Here is a 21,332-nt window from a genome sequence, read left to right on the forward strand (position 1 = left end):
GCAACTATTTAATGAGCAAGAAATATAAAGAAACATTTCATGCCTCATATATTCTAGAAAATATGCAAGAATATACATTTATCTGAAATCATTAGTGAACCAAAGGACCTTCTTGTATTTGGTGATGACCTATTTATGTCAAGTCTTGCCATGGCACTATTTGTCCATCTCGCTGGTATAACCTTCATAGCCAGGCAATAAGAAATGACTTTGAGGTCTATTTCTTTCAACAACATTCTATTATTTTTGCCTAACATTAAAAACAAAATTAAAAAGCATATAAAATAGCATTCAGGTAAGCAATTCCTACTTCATCTTTTCTACTAGTTCAGGGTTTCTTGACCACAGCACTTAGTGACATTTTGGACTTTTGGGCCAGATTATTCCTTATTGTGGGACTTGTCCTGTGTATAGTCAGCCATTTAGCAGCATTCTTAGCCTCTCCCCTCCAGAAGACAGTAGTACCTAATTCCCCAAATGCAGCAATCAAAAATGTCTCCTCATATTGCCAAATGTCTCTCTGTAAATGGGAGAGGCAAAGCTGGCCCTCGTGAAGAACCATTGCACTAACTGTGTCTGGTGAGCACCACATAGCAGATACAGGGCTGGACATTTAAGAATGAAGATAAATATGGCAAGGGGAGTTGGGAGACAGAGAAACAAACAATTACAATAACAAGACTAACACTGTTTTCGCTTAGTTACACAGAAATTTAAAAAAAAGCCAATGGCTATTGAGTAAAAAAAATGGAATGAAGGGTGTTTAAGATACAAATGGGAAATGAATGCAAGCTTTCATGTCAGAGAGACCTGCGGTTTGCATCCTGTTTTGCTACCCTCAGGTCCTGTGACCTTGAGCATTGTGCTCATTGTCCTTAAGCTTCATTTTCCTGCACTGTTAAAAAAAAGGGATTCATAGGGTGCCTGGGTGGCTCACTCTGTTAAGCGGCTGACTTGAGCTCAGGTCATGATCTCAAGGTTCTTGAGTTTGAGCCCTGCATTGGGCTCTGGGCTGACAACTCAGAGTCTGGACCTGCTTCAGATTCAGTATCTCCCTGTCTCTTTCTGCCCCTCCCCAGTTTGTTCTGTCTCTCTCTTTCTCTCTCTACCCCCCCCCAAATAAACAAACTTAAAAAAAGGGGGGGGAGGTGATTCATACTTTAAGGCTATTGGGGAGATTAATTATAACTGTACAAGCACCTAGCATAAAATCAGTGGGCCCTCAAAAAAATACCATACTCTTTATTATTTTAATACAATTTCCTGTAAAGATAAATTATTTTAGAGGCACTCAGCTGGTTCAGTCGATATAGCATGCGACCCTTGATCTCTCAGTATTGCGAGTTGGGGCCCCACATTGAGTGTAGAGATTACTTAAACACAAAATCTTAAAAAAAAAAAGATGAATTATTTGAGTGAAGTAGTTTAGACAGTGGACTTGAGGGGTAATGTGCCTAATTGGGTTCAAATCTCTACCACTTGAATTTGCCCCTCAGATTCCTCCTTTGTAACATAAAAATGATAAGAACACTTGTTTAATGAAGAAACCGTGAAGATCAAATGAGTTATCTACATGTAAAGCACTTGAAAAATTAGCTATTGTCCCATAGTCAATTTGAAGATACACATTTCTTCTATTTTAACATCTCTGACATTAAAAATCATTTTCCATAGACGACATATTATATTTGATCAAGCAATTTTTTTTCTTCTTCATTCAGAGAAAGTATTGTCAGATCCTACAAATAATTCCAACTTGAATTCAATGACTTATTATTATAGGACTAAAAATAATAGTTGGGTTAAACAAATATTTTGACTTCTGTATTTAATAAAGACAACACTTCTTATCCAGCACCCAAGGTATAAACCTCAGTATTACTTTTATTCCCTCTTTCCCCATGAATCCTGACATAGAATCTATCTCTTTAAGGAAAAACAAAACAAAACAAACAAACAAAAAAAAAACCAAAAACACAACCTTTCTTTGTATTGCCATTTCATATATTCACAGGAAATAACCCAAAAGAATCCCCTAACTACCTTTTAAGCAACTTCTTACCAGGTATGCTTACCTCTGAACATTCTCTACTCCAAACTACCCTACATAAAATTTGAGAATCAATATTTTAAACCTAGAGACAAAGACACATTTGTATTGAATGTGCTCCAGTGAATCCCCATTTCATAGTGTGTTCAGTATAAAACACTTTACTTGGAATTAGAAGCTTTCATAATAAAGCCTCAGCTAACCTTGTTGGCCTTAAGTGCCACTCCACTCCACTCCAGGCAAACGGAACCACTAATTGTTGGCATATTCTTTCCGCCACCAATGGTTTTTCATCCTGCTTCCATCTCTAGGAATATTCTTTGCAGCTCCGCTTATGAGAATTCTATTCTCCTTTCCAGACCCATCTCTAACATCACATGGGACTAAAGCAGCTTTTCCTTTCTGCAACTCTAGAGAGTCTGTATATCATAGCTTTTTTAAATAGTTTGCTTTATTTAGTAATTAACATTGTACATATCTCATACCCTCCCCTCAAATCCTTGAGAACAAACTCATCTTTTTTTAATTTGTTGCATTAGCAACACTAAAAATGTGCAATGAATATGTATGATTCTTTTTGAATTTTTGAAATGTAACATTTTATTAGTTCACATTAGAGATATTTGTTATTCCTTTGAGAGAATTGCCATCTTGCTATAAATTGTGTTCATAGTAAGGTTAAAGATATTTTCTTTCTCTCTCTTTATAAAATTCTTCAAATAAGGGTAAGAGTCCTGATTGACTTTTTTGATTCTATCATTTGTGGTATAAATGTTGAACAAAACTTAGAAAATGTGGGTTGATGGATGAAGTATTTATAGCTTCCATCAAACATATATTTTACAGAAAGTGCCAGTTGTTGTATGAATGACTGTGATAGTTAACCAGGTATTCTTAATAAAGGCACCACACACTCATACATTTGATGAAATTAGTTGAAAGGTATTACGGTAGGTCATATAATTGTAACAGTCACAATAATCTTAAGAATGATCAGCAAAATTTCCGCACTGAGATCTTGTCACAGGTCTATCCTATAGATTTATATGACGAATCACTTCTCAGAAGAGATTTCTAGTACTTTAATTCCTTGGCAAAGGTTCACTGTGTCCCAATAGCAGCCCCCACGCCTAAATAGGTCCTTTAAGAATGAAGCTCCAATGAGTTGATGCTATGCACCAACTAAAGTAGGTTTCTTCAATAATTGATTCTATTCTGTGGAATAGGGTATGTTCTTACAATGCTTTGAAAGCATTTGGTTTTTGTCTCTTATTTTTGACAACTGTATCTCCTTCACACACTAAGGAAGACATACCCCTCATTCATCATGTTATTGTAATACTAGGTCTCAAGTTATTCTTTTTTTTTTTTCCTCTTTCTCTTTCAATTCATACCAGTTGATTTGAATAATTGATTTGAATAACCATAATGATGATGATGATAGCTCTACACTTGAGAAAATATAGAGTCTAGAAAGACTCATTCCTGTCAGGGATGCGTGGGTGGCTCAGTCAGTTAAGCTGACTCTTGATTTTGGCTCAGGTTATGATCTCACAATTTGTGAGATTGAGCCCTGCATTGGCTCTGTGCTGACATCGTGGAACCTGCTTGGGATTCTCCCCTCTCTCTTTCTATGCCCCTCACCGCCCCCCACATGTGCATTCTCTCTCTCTCTCTCTCTCTCTCTCTCTCTCCCTCTCCCTCTCAAAAATAAACAAATAAATAAATAAACATTAAAAAAACTTTAGAAATCAGAACTGCCAGCCAACACATAACTGCCTATGGAACTGTTAATAAGAAAATATTATCAAGAAAATATAAAATAATTCTCTTTTAGTAAAATTAACCATTGCCTAAGTGCCATGAGACAATGCAGATGAAAAGAAGAATTACATTATCATGCTCTAGAAAAGTTCATTGTTCTAGATTTATATACCTATACTATTTAATTCTCTCAGCAAGCATTTCTTTAGCTTCATTTGTATTACCAGTGACTTCATTTTTATTTCCAGATACAGTGGTAAGAAGAATACAAGACTATATTAAAATAAAATATTCTGTGATGATAAAGACAGAATTGCTTTAAACTTTGTTACAGTGGGCTATAGGAAATAATGATATTTTTTAAATGATGCAAACTTATTTATTTGATACAATATAATGGATTATATAGTACTGATAAGTGCCATTATGATAAAAGTTATAAAAGCATTAATATGCACTTTATTACACAGATGTATTTTGTGACCATCTAATAGGCAAGCATTTACTAAGCTGTTTTTTTTTTTTTCCTAATGTATAATCCCAAATGGAGAATGGAAAAAAAAAATTGTTCCCACTTAGCACTTCTAGTTAATGGTCAAGATTGTGGACCTTGAAGCCAGTCATCCAAGATACCTTACTAGATGATTGACTTCACCTTACTTACCCTCTTTGCGTCTCATGTTTTTATTTGTTATATGGGAAAAATAATAGTATTTATATCATACGGTTGCCATAAGGATGAATGTTTTCATGTAAAACGCCTAGAATAGGTATGATATAGAGTAAGTATGATGTAAATATAGTCATTAACATTATATTTACAGGAAAGGAAAATGCAATAAAAACAACTCTTTTGAATCAATATTAGCCTTTTCCTATAAAAACCTAAATAGGCATTCAGGGTCAAAGGCAATTTTAAATTTTTAAAAAATGTCCATATATACATAAAAATCTGATAGCATATATGCAAAACATAAAAAAAAAGTAGTTATCAGTTATAAATGGTTATATGAGTAACTTTACTTTTCTTCATTAGGCCCATCCGTGTCAAATTTGCTTTTTTTTCCCTCCTATAAAAATGTGTTATACTTTTTAAAGTGTTTTGAGTTGTTGCCATTCACAGAATGATGCCATTTCAGAATTTAAAGGCACCACAGAAACCGTCCAACCCAACTTGCACATTTTGCAGGTGTAGACCCTAGTACTCAACATATTATGTAAATGATTTAAAACAGCATGATGCATTTTTGCAGAGCTGGGATAAGATTGTTAGTCTCCTAAATTCAACTTTACCTTGTAAGCCCACATCGCAATTACAACTTATTAAGAACAGCAACAACAAAAAATCAATCAGAAGCATATCTTAAGAAAAACCCCTGGGTGATTAAAAACCATCTAAGTGATTCTAACAACAAATTGTCATATGAAGGCAAGGATTTGTGTTAAAATAGTCAATTAAATAACTTTCTTTTTAATTTTTTTTATTTTTTAAGTTTATTTATTTATTTCTTCTGAGAGAGAGAGAGAGAGAGCTGGGGAGGGGCAGAGAGAGAGAAGGAGAGCGAGAATCCCAAGCAGGCTCTGTGATGTCAGCACGGAGACCAATGTGGGGCTCAAACTCACAGACCATGAGATCATGACCTGAGTCAAAACCAAGAGTAGAATGCTCAAGCAACTGAGCCACTCAGGCACCCCTCCTTTTTTTAAAATTTATTTTAAGAGAGAGAGAATCCCAAACAGGATCCATGCTGCCGACGTTGACCCCAATGTGGGGTTTGCTTTCATGAACTGTGAGATCATGACCTGAGCTGAAACCAAGAGTCAGATGCTCAACTGATTGAGCCATCAGGCTCTCCAACTTTCTCCTTTTTATATTTTGTGTAGAGTTGAGGTAAGAATCTAGGGTACTAGAAAGTGTGTCTCCAATGGTAAATACCCGATATATCCACCTGAGTCTTGATACAATGACTGTCTCTTGGTAACCCTTTGGCTTGTCCTACAATTTGGGCTAAGTAAAATGCTGCCCTAATCCTGATCTCTGCCTAGGGAATTCTCTAACATCCTACGCTATGATGGAAGAAACAAACCTGCCCTAGCTTCCGTGTTGGACAACACCCACATGCCAATGACAGGTGGCACTCAGACAGATCCTTTTGCAAACTGCACCTGGTCTTGGCTCTGCCTTGACACAACACAAGAGCTGCCAGTTAATGGGTATCTTTGACTTCAAGGCATTTCATATTCCAAGTGTGTCCCAGCTTGTTAGTTGACCACTGGCCAGAACCCAAATTGGATGCCAGTTCCTGCATTGTCCCTGAGCTGAGATTCTCAACAGATGGGCCGATGTGGTCACAGGATGAGGTAACTTGCACTCTTCAACCTAGGTGGCAATTAGTTTTGTGTTAACAGCAACTATTAGCACCTATTTGATGAAAACACAGAGAAAGTACCATTTTGGCATCCCTCTGAAAGTTGCTAATTAATTCTGTTTGTAAACAAAAATCTATATCTTCAGCTTCCAAGAAGGTAACTTTGACATGGTCCAAATATAGATTTCCAAAACACGAAGACACTAGGTGTGCTTATGAAGTTGGTCTAAAAATTACACTTAACATTCCTATAAAGTTATTCATGATACAGCGTTTCTGAGTATCTAAAATTTTATCAAATATAAAATTAGTCAGTGGCTCAAGTCCATAAACAATTAATAATCACATAATTACAAAGCCCAATAGTTTAAAATATATGTTTTATGCTGGAAAGATTTTAAATCAAGTCCTAACTCTAACACGTATTAATGTGTGGCTTTGGAAGCAAGTTACTTAAACTTCTGTTTCCATAGCTCTCAAATGAGGAATCATAATATTTTAGAACACTATTTAAACTAGTGTAATTAACATATGGAAAGCAAAAGTGCATGGCAAATAACAAGTCCTTCAAAACTACATGCTTTTATTGTTACATAATCTTCTTACACAAGTGATGGTTTTTTTTATTATCAGTATACAACTGATATGATATAATGTGTGAAATTTGAAAGTCCCAACCCAGATGTCTTATTACACTGGGCCTACAATAAAATATGTTGACCGTATACAAACTTTGAGAGGTAGAAAAATCAGAGGTAACTTTCAGGCTTGGCAAACTGGCTGGAAAAATTTATAAAGAAATCTATATGATTTAAAAGCAAAAGTGGTATCTATTAAATCAGTAAGATTTTATGTTTCTATAGAAATTGATTGGCCAAGGAAATTGAGTATCCATAGAAATTGTATACTTTATATTTTTCACCTTTAATATATTTTCCTTGTAGTTTTCTAGCTAGCTAATAAATGCCACCAACCAGCAGAATTTGTAAAACTGGAGCACTTGTTACGTGTATCCAGTGTATAGTATTTACATTTCTTTGAATGAGTTATATGATTTTAATAACCCTTTGAGTTAGAATGGATGGCATAATTATTCACCCTGTACAAATGAGTCAAAGTGTAGGTTAGTTATTAGTCCCCTTGCATTTCTGGTCCATTTCTTCAGAATGTAAAACACAAAGAGTTGAAAAATCTTCTTCAAGGTCACACTCCTAGTTAGTGGTAGAGAAATATGTCAAACACCATTTCCAGAACATGGGAGTATAACTAAACTGATTAAATGATTGAACAGTGTCAGAACAAGCCTAAAGTTTAATCTCTGAAGATGGCCTCAGTATTCTTCATGTTATTCATAGCTATATTAAAAGATCTCACAGTAATTGTGCATGTAGTTCTATTTTCTTTTCTAGACAGAAATGGCTAAGGCATCTATACAGCTGAAAAATTACAGAGTATTCATTAACACATTTCTTTATATTTCTGAGCCTTAGGGACCAATTCACTTTTCAGATGTCACATACAATGTTTATATACATTGCTTTTCTCCTGCTCTTAGTTCTTTCTGTTCTTAATTTTTTTTTAATTGACCAATCTTGATCAGCCTACCAATCAGCATGGTTATTTATCAGGAGCCCAAATTACCACATGTCCTTGAAGCAAACGCTGTATGTGAAGAAGGCCCATCTCCTCAGCAGGGTGGCGGAGCACCTGTTCAGCATCTCCGCATCCCAGAAGCACATTCTCTAAACAATGGAGCTTCAAAACAATTAATATAAGAACATTTTCCAGGGCTAAGTGAAAAGAGCCACTTAGTGTAAAAAATGCCACACACACACAAAAAAGAATTATAAGTGGTTCTATTCAGTTTCTTTTCTTAAGGATTCATGTATTTATGTGAATCTCGCATTTCATGGAACTAAGAACTCTAAAAAGTCTCTCTTAAAATAGACTTGCACTTCAGAGAAAGGAATTTGTCAGTGGCTTCAAGAAAATTGATAGAATTTTCCACCATATATCTTGCAACTCTTATTCTCTAGTCCTTTATCTATTTTTATGAAATATTCATGAATTATATCTAGTATGTGCAAGCCATCAACTGCATTTAGAATTTGCAGGCATACGTAAGAATGTAAATGGCATATTTTATTTCCTTTTTGCTCTGACAAGCTATTATAAACATTCCTTTCTGTACTCTAGATCTTTATTAAGAAAGTTAGTGTCACTTTAGAGTTGGTTCAGAAAATAAATAAAAATGAAATTAAAAAATCATGGAGCTAACCATATAGTGATATAACTAAAATTTATATGAATGGTAAAGGATGCTAAATCTCATATTTACAATTCTTTAAAAGACTGGTAATAATTAACTGAAACACAATCTATACTGACAAGACCAGATAAGAAATTACAATCAGATTAATCACACTACTTTTTAACTAATTTCTGAGAAGGGATATTTTTATTCTTCTCGCTAATATTAGATTGAACCGAGTATTGTCGTGTTGGTGTATTTTAATTTAATTTTTTTATTTACTTCATTGTAAATTTATTATTTTCTCTTTCTTTTTACATTAGAACACAGTATTTTCATAAAGCTTCAGCATATAATGCATATTATATTTATTTTTGATTTTGGTATAACAAAAATATATAATATCCCTACAATAAGATGGAGCATAGCACAGATGAAACATAATCACAGAATTAAAATACTGGCAACTTTTATCACATGAAACACTTTATGGAAAGATGTAGTGAAGGCACCTGGTCATCAAGAGAGTATTAATTAGCAAAAAGGTCTAGGTTTGCCTGTGAAAAAAAAGATATACTACCCAAGGAAGAAACTAGGATTACTTTAGGCCTGAGTTTCTTTAATGTATGTAAATACTTTTCTATATCACCCATCTGGTTAACATAAAATAAAAAAAATAAACAATCAATAACTATATTTATTTTGCTTAAATATATTTTTTTTACAGACTAATGAGCATTAAAAATATCGGAGGCACTTAATAAATGTAGGTAAATCTGAAAGCGTAACTTTTACAATTTAAATTAGAAGAACAAAACCTGAACAAAACCTTTAACAAAACCTGTATTTAAAAAAAAAAAAAAAATCATTATACCAGTACCTGGGTAGCTCAGTCGGTTAAGTGTCCAACTGTTGATTGTGGCTCAGGTCATGATCTCAGGGTTATGAGATCAAGCCCTGAATCAGGCTCAGAGCAGAGCACAGAGCCTGCTTGGGATTTTCTCTCACTCCTTCTCTCTCTCTCTCCCCTTCCCCTTCTTGTTCTCTCTCTCTCTCTCTCTCTCTCTCTCTCAAAAATAAAAGAAAATAAATAAAGTTTAAAATAAATAAACAATCATTATAAATAACAAACAAAAAAAAAATGTCTTTCCCCTCATCTCCTGTTTTGTTCCCTCTACCCACTTCATTTCCATATTGGTATGTGAAAGTATTGCTAGCCTTAAGAAATGCTACTTTTCCCACCTCACCAAAATACTCATCAAATCAAAAAAATACCAACTCACCAAGGGTACATTTTAATTTTATTAAAGATAAGTACTGAGAAAGGTCAGGAATTTCAAGGCTAAATCAAAGAAAGAGGTATGTAAGTCTACTAAAAATAAATTTTCAAAGTAAAGGAAACAAAAATACTCCCCTAATTCATCTCTGGTTACTGCAAGTTTGGCACAGATATCTTCTTCCGTGCTGAAGGTTTAAATAGCTATCACAGCATTTCATAAATTTATACTTGAATTGAAAAGCTTTTCTTGTCTCGAAAAGAAAAATAGTCACATATTACTTACATAGTAATTACAGGCTATGCAGCTGCCCTACAAAGCTTTACTATAAATGTGTTAAGCATGAACCACTACACAAACCTTATTCAAATTGCATTAAATGTTAAGCCAAAGAAATGTCATCCTCCACACCACTTCACACAATTGCTTACACAAGAACAATGGCCATCTTCCTAGTCTGAGACTTAAATAATGTAATAGAATCAATGTTGTTGATTTAGGCTATGGTTGGTTAAAAGTCATTACTGTTATTCCTCACCAAGTAAAGAGGTCTATTTCCCCCCTTATTATGCACAAGTGAAGCTTATGCTAATGCCTACAAATCTAAGAATGAATAAGCTTCTTTGAAATACCATTTAAAGATTGAGAACTCATGAAATAGTACCTCGTTTCTATCATGATAAAAATATTGACCTCAATTTCTATATTGCGCTGATCCTTACTTTAAGCCTTTCTAATGTACAATTGAAAGCTTATACAGCATTTCCATTTGCTTAATACTTTAAAAATATTAAGCTGGTCACACAAAGCACTGTAGTAGTATCATGCCAGTAATAGAAGAATAAAGAGGCCAGAAACCTATGAAAATGTTTTAAGGAAAGTTAATGGAAGTAAGATTTCTCAAAATCTCAACCTCACCTTTAGAGGTCTTTATATCATCCATTCTAAACATGTAGTATTAATAGTATTGTTTGCTTTTTGTGTATTATTTGAACTTTGAAGCAAATGAATTTGGTAAGATTGGAGAATATTATAGCAACTAAAGGTGTCAGGTTTATGACCTAACACCTAGAGAAATTTGGGAACAAATTAAACTGGGCTTGATTAAGTTTTATTTTACCTCAATTCAAAGACATAGAGCCATTAAAATGCAACACACCCTTACTACTTTCTATTTTTGAAACTTTTTTGAACTGGATCTTGTTTAATGATTAAAAATGGCAGAATCATGAGGGATGTTATATAGACATCATTAACCTCTGACATCATGTGACAAAAAAATGGCATTGCCTGTGGCTTTCTTCCTAACACCCCACAAATCCAGTCTAACCATGAGAAAACATGAAACAAATCCTAGTTTGGGGTACCTGCCAGTACCCCTTCAGGCTGTCAAGATCATAAAAACAATGAAAGACTGGGGAAATATGACAAGCAAATGCAATATTCTATAATATCCAACTAAATAAATACCCACGATTGGAGACTGGAGCAGAAGGAAGACATTAATGAGAAAACTGGTGAAATCAAAACAATGTATAAACTATAATCATTATGTATTACCATTTGTTCATTCAGAGTAACAAATGTTTCCTAGTAATGTAAAATGTTAATAATAGGGAAAACTGAATGTCAAGTATATGGGAATTCTCCATATTATTTTTGTAACTTTTCTATAAACCTGAAAATATTCCAAAAAAAAGTTTTTGTTAGTTTGTTTTTAGTGGATGAGTATATTTACTCCCAGTAACTGAAAATTAACCTTTGTGTACACTAGGCTAAATTTTACTATATAATTCATCTCTCAATCTTACATCAACATTTAAAAATTACACATTAACTGCTCTCAGCTCCATCAACTTTTCTTGCATTTTAACCTACTTCTCCACTGAGAAGACTTGAGGAACTTCACATTCACAAACTCCTGTAACAACACTCCTTTAAAACTAGATGTCTAACAGCAAAGTGACATAGAGGTAACTTTCCCTACGATACAGGCTAAAAAGTTAACCAAATTAAAATATTTACTTTTTTTATTTCTATAGATTGCAAAGAATGTCTCATTGAGTGTTAAAAATGTTTGGTCCATTTGAGACCAGTGCTGTTGATCATATGACTTCAGAAAATACAGTATCAGAGAAATAATGATAAATAAATCAAGATTTTGAAATAAATGCATAAATTCAGGAAAGTATCCACAGTGGTTGCTGGTGAAAGCAGATAAAAGGCAACCAATGTCTGTGTAAGCAAGTTTAATTTCAGTCAGTTGAATGAAACCAAATTTCTCTCTTTTTTCTTTTAGGAAAAAATTACAAAAAAGGCAGGATGTCAAATCTTATTCAGATGATTGTAGTCGGTTTGATGGCTGATGGCCACAGTTTCAGAAGGTAACACTAGGAGTAAGGCAAAACTAATCTTAAAGCTAAACTTGCTCATTATATGGGGAAACAAAAAAAAATACTTGAATGATTTATTTGGTCATAAAGGGCAAGGTCTCAGAAAAAACTAGACAGCAAAAATGTTAAGTGTATTTTTATAAAAGGATAACAAGCATGTTTGGACTTACCCATGGAAGTTGAGTGACTAGGTTAAGGAGTTTGGTGATAGGAAGATTAGATGGAAAAACAGGTCTCCATGAAGACATGGAAAGTGAGAAAGTGACAGGCAGTCCCTAAGTGAGAAATTCCCTCTGCGGATAGTGATATCCAGGACTTGCTGCATTTTCAGTGTTGTGTTGCACAAAACCTCTCCTTTACTCCAGACCTTGAAGTCAGTTAGGCTCAGCAGCCTTTGGTGAGTGAGGCTCTGGACATCACTAGGAAGGCAGACAGCATCCAGTGTGGGCTGAAGCATCATGCCAACAGAATGGTAGTTGGAGGAATTAGGATAAATAGTCAAGAGTTCACTAGGAGCAGAATAGCAGACCTAGGAGGGGCCACCTCCGGAAACTTTGATATTTGGGGGCAGTAGATGAAGTGGAGAATCAGGCATTTATGTGAAAATTCAATGAAAGAGCAATTAAAAGATTGTAGGACTTCAGTATATTAAACAGCAGATACGTGGCTTGCATATGTAAAAATCAGATGTCTGGAAATAATACACCAAGATATGCATGTCTGATGGTAAAATCAGGATTTTTTTTCCCTCCTAATTATTCAGTGGTTATCTAATGATTTTCCATCTGTATGATGTTCTTACCTTCCTCTTGGCAAGTCTGCATCATCCTTTTTCCACCGCACAGTTGGTTGAGGATCTCCCTGGACCTGACAACGAAATTCTACAGCTTCTTCCTCCAGCACCACCTGGTTAATTGGCCTCCTGAGAAATGTGGGTCGTTCTTAGGAAAAAAAAAAAACAGGGAACAATGGTAAAATGAAATCAATGCTGTGCATGTCTTAAGAACATTATCAAAAAAACCTCTATCTCAACTATATCTTGATAAGACCTTATTAATCCAATGCAATTGAATAAAATAAAATATTTTGGAACACAGAAGTAGCTACGGTTTGTATATAAGATCATATAATCTTTTGGGAATAAAATTGATTCTTCAGTGAATTCCTGAGGTATGGAAAATCCTATCACAAAAAATCTGAATAGCACATTCCACAGAAACACGGAAAGATATAAAAACGATTACTTTAATCTACCCCAATAGCTGAGTGAGAAAACTAAAAGTTGAAACTGATGGAAACTATCAAAAAGGAAACTAATATTAATGTTCCATCAAGAATGCTAGCATTAACTAACTGGAAATAAGACAAAAAACAAAAAAGAACGCTACAGTGAATACACACAAAAATTGTGCTCTCGCACATGGTGTTATTTAAATTTTCCCACTTAGGCTATCATTTCACAAAGACCCAATACTTCCACATATGTTTTCACCTCGTGTATGGAAAGCTATCAACCCGATTTAATTTTTCTTAAATATAAAAGCTGTCAATCTGATTTTTTTCTTAAACAAAAATCACCATTATTATTAATTATTGTAAACTACTGTCATACATAATTTTCTAAGGCCACTTCAATTATCTTCTCCTCAGTGTTTCACAGATTTACCCGTTTTTTCTTTACTTAACTTTTATGTTTCTTTATTTCTCTAGTGTTCAGGTTCAGTTTTCCCATCCTTTACTCCTTGTTGTTAATTTGCACCTATCACCCTTAATTTGCATTTTCCACTCCTCTACATATAGCTAGGGAAAAATAAATCCCTGCCTATGAAAATTTTACCATTGAAGAGAAATATAAAACAAACAGTAGTTTTACAAATCTCTAAACACCTGAATTTCTTGTCTAGTTTCTTCCCTTTTTGATAATGGTCTGATACAGGACACATTACCACTTAAGATTTCATTAGCACATGTCTCCAAATCATAGGCAGTCCAATAGTTCTACTTATTGAAGTAGAAAGAGAAATCAAGGAAAAGAAAGATGAAATCCATTGGGAATTGACACAATTTGTCTGGCCATATGGTCGTATTTAGTCACTTAAGACTTTAGTTTCAAACCCAATTTAAAAATGTCAATAGTGGCATAAAAAAATTGAAACATATTTAGAAAAAAAAATCTTTAAAGAAAATCAATCACTTCAAGTAGCATATATTAAGAATATAGGATGGAAGTACATAATTTTATTGACTAAATAAGATCTAGATTTATAAAATAAATGTGTAAGTTGCAATAGACATATTTTATTGCATTAAAGTCAACAATCATTGGCATTCAGAAGGAAGACAACTCCATCTCTCCACTGTCAGGTTGACAGTAAGGATCAAAATTTTCTCTAAAACAGCAACCTGCATATTAAGCATTAAGTACCTGCACTCTGAGACCCCAAAATCCCAAGCCATAAAACAGGCAAATAGAACTTCTCATGGAGAGGTTTTTTTAATGAAGAATTTAGAAATAAAGCATAAGAACTTGAAAGGGGGAAAAAAAAAGTTGCTCCTAATTAGATTTTAGGTAGTCAGAATCAATTAACAGTTAAGTGTTCCCCACCCCACCCCTGCCCAAAGACAGAACAAATCTTCATGTTGGATGCAGTCATTTTGTATTATTCTTTTGAACCTTGGACACTACATGTTCCCAACAACTATTTTAGCACTGGCTAGTTGATACTGAGCTACTGTTTCTGGCGGCAAATAGGCAACAGGATCAGTATAGTATCTTCATATGAGTGCTTAGAATGTTAATAGCAAAAATGAATCATTAGCCCAGAAAGCAGGATTGACTTGTTTTCTTTGCAATCACTCAGGGATGTTCATTCGATTCATCTAAAACTGAAATACCCAATATTAAAAGACAGCTAAGCCACTGTTGATGTCATTGAGATTGAGAAATGAGGAATTTCCCTGCCCCCTTTGATTTTAATGAGTGTATTGTACTACAACCTCGTATATGGACAGAAGTCATTCCCTCACCCACTCTTCCATTTAGCACATATTAACACAGCTTTTCCTATGTCAGGCTTTGAGCTTAGTAGCTGGTGAACAGCCAGCAGCTTGGTTTCATCAGAAAAGTGGTGGGATGGGCACCTGGGTGGCTCAGTTGTTTAAGCTTCCTACTTCAGCTCAGGACATGATCTCACAGTTAGTGAGTTCAAGCCCCGTCAGGGGCTCTGTGCTGATAGCTTAGAGCCTACAGCCTCCTTCGGATTCTGTGTCTCCCTCTATTGCTGTTTCTCCCCTACTTGCGCTCTGTCTCTCTCTCAAAAATAAATATTGACAAAAATTTTTTAAAAATTAAAAAAAAAAAAAAAAAAAAACAACAACAAAAAAGAAAGTGGTAGGAAATGAAGCCAGTCAGATAGTGAATGGCAAGACCATGAAGGGCCTTTCAGGCCATGTCAAGGAATGTGAGGTCTGCCCTAAGAGTGATAGAGAGATGTTGAAGTGTTTTAAGTACAGAAGCAACATTTTAAATAAATATGTGAAAAAGATTGTGTTGGCGGATCTGTGAAAGATGATCTAGAAGAGAAACATGAAGCAGTGAATTAGGTCAAATGGATTTTGTAAGAAATTACTTCAGCTTTGGCTGACACGATGGTTCTATGGATATGAAAAAGGGGCAGAATGAAAAGGTATCAAAACTGGGTGATCGATCAGAAGTGGATATTGAAGAAGAAAAGTCTAAAAGGATTCTCAAGTTTCCATTTAGCAGATCGGAACAGATTGGCAGGTAAAGCATGGATATGGGGTGTGTATGTCTATGTGTGTGTAGATCATTTCACCACAGAAATGCTAGACAGGAGAAAAATGAACACCTATGCTTAAGCCATTGCTGATCAGGTTTCTGTTACTTGAAGTTAAATGCATTCTTTTTTTTTTTTTTTTTTTTTTTTTTTTTACATTATTTATTTTTGAGAGACAGAGACAGAGTATGAGCAGGGGAGGGGCAGAGAGAGAGGGACACACAGAATCGGAAGCAGGCTCCGGGCTCTGAGCTATCAGCCCAGAGCCCAACACGGGGCTCGAATCCACAAACTGTGAGATCATGACCTGAGCCGAAGTCTGACGCTTAACCAAATGAGCCACCTAGGTGCCCCGAAGTTAAATGCATTCTTATTTAAGAAGATAAAGGAGGCTACTTACAAAATAGAAGGGAAAAAGAAAAAGTAAATGTGATCATACCTAGATATAGAAAAGCTCTTGAATTTCAAAAAATAAAAATAAAAAATAAAAAGGGAATCAAAAGAAACTTCTTAAGCATGGTGAAGATATTTTATCAGAAATTAAATCAAAACCTCTTTTTAAAACTAGTATGCTAGGGGTACCAGGGTGGCTCAGTCGGTTAAGCATTGGACTCTTGCTCCATCTCAGGTCATGATCTCATGGTTTTGTGCATTCGAGCCCCACATGGACTCTCTGCTGATGGCATGAAGCGTGCTTGAGATTCTCCCTCTTTCTCTGTCCCTCCCCCACTCACACTCTTTCTGTCTCTCTCAAAATAAATAAATAAGGGGCGCCTGGGTGGCGCAGTCGGTTAAGCGTCCGACTTCAGCCAGGTCACGATCTCTCGGTCCGTGAGTTCGAGGCCCGCATCGGGCTCTGGGCTGATGGCTCATAGCCTGGAGCCTGCTTCCGATTCTGTGTCTCCCTCTCTCTCTGCCCCTCACCCGTTCATGCTCTGTCTCTCTCTGTTCCAAAAATAAATAAACGTTGAAAAAAAAATTAAAAAAAATAATAAAATAAATAAATAAACTTTAAAAGTAATGCTAAAATCATGCCTATTAAAATCAGGAACATGATGGACATGCCAACATTAGTAATCAATAAGAAAAAGAAAGAAAAGTGTGCGTATTGGAGAATAGAATAACAATTTTGATAATCGATAATTGCAACAAAAAATAAGAACTACATAGGATCAATGTAGTAATGTTGACAGTATTAGAAAATGGGTGCTTTTAGAAAAAATGTGACAAATTCATACACTGCAAAATTAGTAAGTCACTGGAATCTTAAAGCTATTTCTATCTATCATCTATCTATCTATTATCTATCTATCTATCTTTCTATCATCTATCTATCTAACATGGAAAATTTGCATGACATGATGCTAACTATAAAATAAATTGTATAACAGTATGTGAGACTAGTTCCATTAAAATACACATGAATATTTTCAGGCAAAGATTTTGTATGCTTTCTTTAACATACTACCTGCCACAAAATTGCAACATATGAATGCAATGAACCCAAAGGATAAACTTTACATTAGACTTATTCTGAAACTATAATTACTAAAACTAAAGTTGTCTCTTTATCCAGGGGACAGCATCAGGATCCTTGAGGGTTTTATGGCTTTCATACATGTTCTAAGCCCCACTGTTTTACATGGAGACACGTGGAAGAACCTGATTTATAATTCAAGAAGAAGGAAGATATAGGATCCCCTGCTGCTGTTCTGATGAACCCAGCAGGGGTGGACAACTTCGCAATGAACTTTTTCTATTCCCTTCTGCCCTCAAGCAGAGTCTAGTTGCCTAGCAACTAAATAACCACAGGACAGTATGTGGTATAGAATTTTTGGAAGTCTAGAATTGGCTCATGATGGAAATGTAATTCAATTGACAGGAAAGAGAAATAAAAGACAATGCAAATAAAAGTCATTTGCACATATAGGAGACATCAAGATGGGTTTTATACTGGAGTAACTTAGGTTACACCTTCCAACAAAGTGACACTGACATTTACTAATACGTTGGAGTTTGGTCACAACTTTTAAAGTAGTATTCTGGGAATTTCCGTAGTGCCCATTGCAGTAATTATCCCTAAATTGTATTATTCATTATTCTAATTGTTTTCTGCTAATTATAATAAAATCACCTTCTACTATAATTTAACTGCCTACAAAAAATGGTATGTTAAAAACTGTAGGTTTGCCTAACATTTATTAACTGGAAATATATTTTTTGTAAGAATCATTTTCCAGTTTCCTTAACTAGACTTTATTTCCAGAAAAATCTGAGAATCAGAAACATGAATATTGAAGACTAAAGAAGTTGTACAGGCAGAAAACATATTTTTAAAGGCTTTGCCTTTGCAGTGACTACTATTATTCTAAGCCAAACAAAAGGTGTGCTTTCAGACACAAATTATAAAAATTATAAGGAAATGTCTTGGGATTTGCTGTTTTATGTCAAAATGATCTGCAAATAAATGTAAAGTTATAAGGATTAGATGGTAAATTGGTAAGTAATCCCATTTGATACCCATTAATGCCCCAGGAGTTTGTACCCCATGAAACTTCGCACAATCAAAATAAATATATATGAAACATCCTGAACTACTAAATAATGAGAAAAATTCATTTTGAGGCATGTAAATAAGGTCACTGATTTTTCCATGTTATCACCTTATGTCTGATCACATATTGAAAACTCGGGAAAAATCTCAAGGGCTGTTTCCTAACTGCTTATCAATTAGATTAGAGTCCCTCTGAATGGCCTGATCCCTAATTATATAGCCTTGGAGTGATCAAAGGCAATGTCTTTGCCAATGCAATTAACATTTTTTTTTATGTGAGATTAACTGGATTTGAATCACCTGCATAACTTGCTTACAAGGTTAATCTCTCTTGAGACAGTAGTGTTGTTTGGCAGTGTGGTACTATGTAAAGTACAGCTCTCAAGTAGTCAGGTCAATTTAGTTTCAAATTGGCATTCTGGAAAATCCAACTGTGTGTGGCTATAATAAAATCAAATGCCAAGTCTCACTGTAGTTATGCCAATAGTGTTGAGAAAACAAAATGTTCAAATTAATACAAATTACAACAAATCTGAAATGGGGTTGCATAATATCTCTTAAGTTTCTTATTTACATGCTACAGTGAAAGAAATTAAGTCCCCACTGAACAAGTTTCTCTTTTCAACTGCATTGAATATGGCTGTAAAATTGGCAATGGCTGTGTCATGACAGCTCTTACTAGGATAATCTTAACAATTTTTTAAATAATCTTTGCTTGACATTATGAAACTGGTGTTACAGCAATAATCACATAGGTAAGTCCTTTAGGTCCTATAAGACCAAAGGCATGAAATAAAAGGACAGTAGAGGTAACCACTTCTTGTAAACCTTATCTTAACTTCAGCTGACCTGGAAGTACTTGCCAAGCTATAGTGTCTATTAACCTGGGAAGTCAGATGGCTAGCCTTAGTATGTCTCTTTTTATTTTACTGGGTATGCATGAGGGGACAGGGTTATGATAGCCATTGAATGTGAATTATTGTGCCCTTCCAAAACAGACTGGATGATAATGATCAGACTGTCTGAATGTGATTAAATAAATCCTGGCTGCATTAATTTTTTTTCTTGCCAAGAATTTTCTTTGTCTGAGAGAAGTCATCCTGTGAAGTAAAGACAAACATAGGTAAATGTTTTCAGAGGGGAAAAAATGCTTCTCTCACCATATCTTAGAGGCAAAGTTTCATGTTATCGTTGATAATGTGATGTAAAAGGTCTATTCATCTTACTAGTATATTAAATCATTTAAACAGTGTTTGGCACATGGGAGGTGCTCAAGGGATGTTTGTTAAATGAGAAAATGAATAAGAAATGTTTTGCTGTTTTAAAGTTTGCAAGCAAATATTATTTAAAAGATAGCTTTCAATAACAGTCTTAATTTTAATAATGCCTTATATTTGGAATTCTTAAGTGAAGGCCCCAGGATATCAATAAAACTTAGATATTTCTTATGGTTTGGCTCTAAGATATCTTCTCTAATAGCTTTGCCTACTGGTATCTCAAATACAGGTCAGGCCACCACCTAAAATCTCTACTCTAATAACTGAAAATCAACATCAACAGCCCTAAATTCTGTCCTCATTGCCAACGAATGGCTACTTCCCAATCTGATCATTGTACAGTGAAAGCCATCAGTTGACACAGAGTTTCCAATAGTCTTTTTAGTGAGCAGCTATTAAATATGAATGAACAACAGGAGATCACTTGCTATTTGAAGAAAGCCTCCAGTGTAAAAGACAGAACAAGGGAGAAAAGGAAGTGGGGAGGGAGTCAGAAAAAAATTAAGCAGGAAGCATCACAAGAAAGTTTTATTTGAAAAAAAAAAGAGTTATTAAAATCCTGTGACACAAGAGAATTTAAACTATCCATGAAACAAGGACAGAATATGATAAATGAGGAAGAATGAGAGAAAAGAAAGACCTGGGAGGTTTCACATCTAATTAATAAATATATATTTGACATATAAACTGAATAAAAATTATGGGAAAGGATAATTCACTAAATTGTTCAGTAATTTTCAGATTGAAATTGTTCACCAAGTAAAGGGAAAAAAAGTGGCAAACCAAGGCATAGTATTGAAACATTTTAGAACACTGGAATAATGATACAGCACTAAAACTGGAAAGAGGAAAGAAAGAAAGAAAGAAAGAAAGAAAGAAAGAAAGAAAGAAAGAAAGAAAGAAAGAAAGAAAGAAAGAAAGAAAGAAAGAAAGAGAAAGAAAGAAAGAAAGAAAGAAAGAAAGAAAGAAAGAAAGAAAGAAAGAAAGAAAACAAAAGAAAGGAAGAAAGAAAGATCACATAGGAGTCAGAAGCACAGTAGACTTCCTAAAGCAACAGTAAAGCTGAATGATTTTGGAGGAGAGATTTTAGTATTATAGGCAAAGTTTTTTATTTTTGTTTTTGTTTTTTTAACTACATTTTATAACCAGCTATAGTATCAATTAAGTTTCAGATAGAATACATGCTTTTTACCCTGAGATTTATTCTAGGCTCCAGTCAAATAGAAAGCAGGAGAGAAACACTGTTCTGATATAGGAGTTAACCAGGAAAGAAACAAATACAGGATGCAACAAACAGGAAATCCAGCATGAGAGAAAAGGGGAGTAAACGTCAGGATGAAATTCTGGAGTAGATCTGAGCAGCATCCAGCCTAGTTAGACTGGCAGGAAGTCGAAGGCCTCCAGGAAGGCAGTAGCAAAGACGAACTTAAGAGCTAAGTAGAATTTAGAGGATTTTAAACCTTCTGTTAGAGATTGCAAGAGTTCACGACAGGGGTAGACAAACATAACTAAAAGGAAAAAATGTCTTTATTGTTAATTTGAAGAACAAATAAGTGCCAGAAAAGAAACGCCATCATAATAGTGTAACATTTGCTCACAG

At 34.7% G+C, this 21,332-nt stretch overlaps 1 protein-coding gene across 21 annotated transcripts in view; it reads right to left on the bottom strand.

Moving 5' to 3' along the window:
- Nucleotides 1-21,332, bottom strand: part of ROBO2 (roundabout guidance receptor 2) — a 1,716,380-nt gene that overhangs the window by 153,499 nt on the left and 1,541,549 nt on the right. For 20 of the 21 annotated variants that reach the window (XM_086675717.1, XM_086675722.1, XM_086675715.1 and 17 more), the window contains one exon: nt 12,907-13,045. In XM_086675717.1, the coding sequence (XP_086531843.1) occupies nt 12,907-13,045 (139 nt within the window). Of the gene's footprint in view, nt 1-9,314; nt 9,470-12,906; nt 13,046-21,332 lie in introns of those variants that run through there. The other variant, XM_086675737.1, reaches the window with a different exon arrangement.

Source organism: Puma concolor, chromosome C2 (assembly GCF_028749965.1).
Source record: "Puma concolor isolate L17-30 chromosome C2, mPumCon1.1.hap2, whole genome shotgun sequence".
In the NCBI taxonomy this organism is placed as follows: Eukaryota; Metazoa; Chordata; class Mammalia; order Carnivora; family Felidae; genus Puma; species Puma concolor.